The 5,464-nt window shown below is 40.8% G+C and overlaps 1 protein-coding gene across 7 annotated transcripts in view; it reads right to left on the bottom strand.

The window, feature by feature from the left end:
• The window catches only part of DOCK11 (dedicator of cytokinesis 11), a 217,683-nt gene that overhangs the window by 118,439 nt on the left and 93,780 nt on the right, over positions 1-5,464 (bottom strand). For 6 of the 7 annotated variants that reach the window (XR_003796312.1, XM_029240008.1, XM_029240010.1 and 3 more), the window contains 3 exons: positions 4,544-4,665; positions 3,843-3,929; positions 2,420-2,509 (listed from right to left, as the gene is read on the bottom strand). Coding sequence is in view for 6 of the 7 variants with exons in the window: in XM_029240008.1 (XP_029095841.1) it covers positions 2,420-2,509; positions 3,843-3,929; positions 4,544-4,665 (299 nt within the window). In the remaining variant the exon portion in view is untranslated. The remainder of the gene's footprint in view (positions 1-2,419; positions 2,510-3,842; positions 3,930-4,543; positions 4,666-5,464) is intronic. The other variant, XM_029240009.1, reaches the window with a different exon arrangement.

Raw genomic sequence — 5,464 nt, 5'->3', positions numbered from 1 at the left:
GGAAGAATCAACATTGTGAAAATGACTCTACTACCCAAAGCAATCTACAGATTCAATGCAATCCCTATCAAACTACCACTGGCATTTTTCACAGAACTAGAACAAAAAATTTCGCAATTTGTATGGAAACACAAAAGACCCCCAATAGCCAAAGCAATCTTGAGAACGAAAAAAGGAGCTGGAGGAATCAGGCTCCCTGACTTCAGACTACACTACAAAGCTACAGTAATGACGACAGTATGGTACTGGCACAAAAACAGAAAGATCAATGGAACAGGATAGAAAGCCCAGAGATAAACCCACTCACATATGGACACCTTATCTTTGATAAAGGTGGCAGGAATGTACAGTGGAGAAAGGAGAGCCTCTTCAATAAGTGGTGCTGGGAAAACTGGACAGGTACATGTAAAAGTATGAGATTAGATCACTCCCTAACACCATACACAAAAATAAGCTCAAAATGGATTAAAGACCTAAACGTAAGGCCAGACACCATCAAATTCTTAGAGGAAAACATAGGCAGAACACTCTATGACATAAATCACAGCAAGATCCTTTCTGACCTACCTCCTAGAGTAATGGAAATAAAAACAAAAATAAACAAATGGGACCTAATGAAACTTCAAAGCTTTTGCACAGCAAAGGAAACCATAATCAAGACCAAAAGACAACCCTCAGAATGGGAGAAAATATTTGCAAATGAAGCAACTGACAAAGGATTCATCTCCAAAATTTATAAGCAGCTCATGCAGCTCAATAACAAAAAAACAAACAACCCAATGCAAAAATGGGCAGAAGACCTAAATAGACATTTCTCCAAAGAAGATATACAGAATGCCAACAAACACATGAAAGAATGCTCACCATCATTAATCATTAGAGAAATGCAAATCAAAACTACAATGAGATATCATCTCACACCAGTCAGAATGGCCATCATCAAAAAATCTAGAAACAATAAATGCTGGAGAGGGTGTGGAGAAAAGGGAACACTCTTGCACTGCTGGTGGGAATGTGAATTGGTTCAGCCACTATGGAGAACAGTATGGAGGTTCCTTAAAAAACTACAAATAGAATTACCATATGACCCAGCAATCCCACTACTGGGCATATACCCTGAGAAAACCAAAATTCAAAAAGAGTCATGTACCAAAATGTTCATTGCAGCTCTATTTACAATAGCCCAGAGATGGAAACAACCTAAGCGCCCATCATCGGATGATTGGATAAAGAAGATGTGGCACATATATACAATGGAATATTACTCAGCCTTAAAAAGAAATGAAATTGAGCTATTTGTAATGAGATGGACAGACCCAGAGTCTGTCATACAGAGTGAAGTAAGTCAGAAAGAAAAAGACAAATCCCGTATGCTAACACATATATATGGAATTTAAGGGGAAAAAAATGTCATGAGGAACCTAGGGGTAAGACAGGAATAAAGACGCAGACCTACTGGAGAACGGACTTGAGGATATGGGGAGGGGGAAGGGTGAGCTTTGACAGGGCGAGAGAGAGTCATGGACATATACACACTAACAAACGCAGTAAGGTAGATAGCTAGGGGGAAGCAGCCGCATGGCACGGGGAGATCAGCTCGGTGCTTTGTGACAGCCTGGAGGGGTGGGATAGGGAGGGTGGGAGGGAGGGAGACGCAAGAGGGAAGACATATGGGAACATATGTATGTGTCTAACTGATTCACTTTGTTATAAAGCAGAAACTAACACACCATTGTAAAGCAATTATACCCCAATAAAGACGTTTTAAAAAAATAAATAAATAAAAAATAAAAATAAAAAATGCCTCAGACTGGCCATGGCTGATCTACTGAAAAGAAAAGTCACTGTTAGCTGGGTTCCATGACGTGTGCCCTGTCCCACCCCATTAGGGAATAAATGGAGTCTTGGATTCTCAATACGTTTGATAAAATATGGCGTTACTTATGACTCCCTCCTACGCAACATGCAGAAACTAGGTTCTCTTTTTTTAGCTGACCCTTCTGATAATCTTTCACCTATGAACACAGGAATCATTTCACATTTCATTCCAAGCAAAAGTGACTCCATTTCTCCTGGCCCTTTTCCCCAAGCTTTCTCCACCTTTACCAGGCCATCGGCAAGATGAGAAAAGGCCCGGAAAAGTCAATTTATGAAACTGAAATAAACATTTTCATGAGATTTTCAAAAATATGTCAACGAATTCTGGCTAAAACATTTTCTTCCTAATGTAGCAATTCTGCGGTCTGCTTCTAAACAGCCCCTTGATGGAAAAGCACATAATAGAAAGTGTTCTCTTGAGGATACACAGCCAGAAGTATTTTTAAAGGGTTCGTTTGATTTTTTTTCCCCCACGTCAAAAAATGTGGCAACCGAACGACATGAAAAACAAACCTTTCACAGAAAGCTACTGTTCATTTACCTTTAAATATTTAATGAGCTCCCCTGGAACTTCTTTTGAGCCTGACTGAATCAGCTGGCAATGATGGAAGAATTTGTGCACATGTAGATCCTGAAAAACAGATGGACACAGCCATGTGAAATTTGATTCATTTCTTTTTATTTTTTAACATCTTTATTGGAGTATAATTGCTCTACAATGGTGTGTTAGTTTCTGCTGTACAACAAAGTGAATCAGCTGTACGTATACATACATCCCCATATCTCCTCCCTCTTGCGTCTCCCTCCCTCCCACCTGCAAAGCACAGGCTCCGCCCCCGCACCACACCCCACCACCCTGGAATCTCGGAAACCTGTTTCCCTGGGTCTTCTAATGGCCAGACTCAGCACCTGCAGCTACCAACATGCATGTTCCTAAATGAGTCCCATAGTCCTCTCGACCGTCACACAAAGCAGCAAAACCAGGCACATTCAGCATGTACCTAAGCACGCCGGGTAGGTCACCACTTATGCCCAAGTAGTCACACATTTGTTTAATCTCTTTTTTGGCTAGTGTAGCCTCTGAAGTTGGGCTGCTTCTATATTTTAATGAAACGAGCAGGAAGAGAGGTCTGAATTGACAGGTGAAGAAAACGTAGCAGCAGGGAGTCACCAGAACAAGTCCCAGGCATTCAGTGCCCAACGTACCCTGGCCCTGCACCGGTCAGCGTCCAGCTGTCCTGTGTGGAATCTACAGATATTGAATTTGTGGACGGCATGGACTGTATCAGGAACCAGAATCATGAAATTCGGATTTTGACCTGCTTCCTCTAATTATTACCTGTGTGACCTCGGGTAAATCATCTAACCCGAGCAAGCCTCGGTTTCTTTTCCTCTAAAATGATGAAGTGGGCAGGGGGAATTGAGAGGGACCCTGCTCCATCCGTGATTTTTCAAACTGTGCTTGAGCCATCTCACAGATACTTGATCCTAACTTCACGGATGCCGAGGCTAAGAGCAAACTGTAGTAGCCAGCCATGATCCACTGACTGCAAATTTCTGTGTTCAACTCTATAGTCTAACCATGAGAAAAATGTCAGACAAATCCCAACAGAGGGCCATCCTACAAAATACCAGTAGTCCTGGAAACTGACAAGGTGACCAAAAACAATGAAAGTCTCGGAACTTGTCACCGCCAAGAAGAGCCTAAGGAGATATGACAACTAAATGTAACACGCTATACTGGATAGAATCCTGAGACAGAAAAGGGGCATTAATAGGTAAAAGGATTTGGTAATTTGAGAAGAATTTTCAAATCTGAGCTATTATTAAGAATGATGTTATTACTAACGAGAAAGTCTTTCAGGCCACAACTTCTCTAAGGCTGTAGAATCGAATATAGTCTATTTTAATCCAGACATATAGTCAAGTATTAAAATTGACAAAATTCAGGTGATGCAACTTACTTGAGTATAAATGGTAGACTCCAAGTGACTTTTAATCTTCAACAAAGGCTTTGCACCATCTACCCACTTAATATCCACATTAGACTGCTGTGAAGAGAAAATACACACATGAGTTTCTGTACCATAGCAATGGATAGATGAGCAACATATAACGCCTTTATGCATTTCAACATTTTCTTTCAGAAACAAATGTGTTCGTTTTGCACATAGGGAATTATTGGAGAAAATAACATGCCTTTAGAATAAATGTATCCTAAACCATTTTGAATTTCCAATCCTCTGCAGGCTGATACTTTTCCAAATGACAATAAAAATTACTAAATAAATGAATGCTTTTCATGATGCACAAAATCGGAGTCCCATTTTAAAAATTGTTATCAGAATCAACAGACATGAGGTTACTTTGTCAAACTATTATACAAGCTTCTCAACACTCATTTTCTATACTTATCTTCGTCGTGGACCAGCACCGGCCCTCAAACCACACTCTGAGTAGCCATCAACCAGACCAAACTATCGACTGTGCCAACGGTATTCTACTTTTTAAACATCTCATCGTATATGTATAACTGAATCACTTTGCTGGACAGCAGAAATTACCACGATGCTGTAAATCAACTATACTTCAATACAGTTTTTTAAAAAGAGGGGGAAGAAACACTTCATCATGATTACTTCAACAAATACAGGTATTTTCCTACCCTTCTTGATTCGGCATCATTCAGATTCAAGTAGCCTGGAGGAAGATTAGCGGAAACTGGCAGCTGCTGCTCAAATGTGATGATTCTACCATCCTTCAGCAAAGGTACCCAGGCAAAGCCAACTGCCAAGACAAAAAACAACCATGAGAAATGAAATCGCAAATGCAATTAGCTACACCAATGTCTGGTCACCGGGGAGCAGGGCAGGTCTGTATGTGGGAGTCCAGGTGTTGGGCATCCGAGTACTGGGGAAGGAACAATGAGCTTGTATCGCTTCCTAATAATCCTAGCCTGACCACTAACAGGTTATTCATGCTACCTCCTTGACTATAATGATGGAAACAACAACACACGGCTCTTCTAGCAGAGTGACTGAGAGACCAAAGTGAGCTAATATACCAAAACACTTGAAAACTTTTAAAGTGCATCAAGTTCATCATCTTGACACAGTGGGGGAGAATTTTTGGTAGACTTATTTTTTAAACGATTCAGATGTCTCTCGTCCATCCTTACAGAGTCTCATATCTGAGACAACAATCACCATTGTTGCTTCCAGCAACCCTAGGGTAAGCAAGGGACTGCAGAAAATTAAGGTCACAAGTCAACGTTACATTCCATACTTATACAAGGCAGTATCTATCTGGGCAGTTTTCCTGATTACAGAAGGAAGAGCGGTAGTAGGAGAATGCAGCCAGGGCACAGTGCTTACAACTGCAATCCACTGAGAGATTTTCCTCCCAGTCTCTACATTTCTTAACAGTTCTACCCCAAAGAGCCTCTTGGCTTCCTATTAGAAAACTCATCATGTTCTAGCTAAAAAAGCCAGAGCCATCTGTGTTGCTCAAGTCAAGCGATGTCAGTATTTCCATTATAGAGATTACTCTGGGCTTCAAGTGTTTATATAACTCAGCTATAAAAAAG

This window comes from Monodon monoceros, unplaced genomic scaffold (assembly GCF_005190385.1).
Source record: "Monodon monoceros isolate NGI ecotype Baffin Bay Population unplaced genomic scaffold, NGI_Narwhal_1 Super_Scaffold_22, whole genome shotgun sequence".
NCBI classification, from domain to species: Eukaryota; Metazoa; Chordata; class Mammalia; order Artiodactyla; family Monodontidae; genus Monodon; species Monodon monoceros.
The sequence above is the reverse complement of the archived record's forward strand: the minus strand, read 5'-3'. Positions and strand labels throughout refer to the sequence as shown.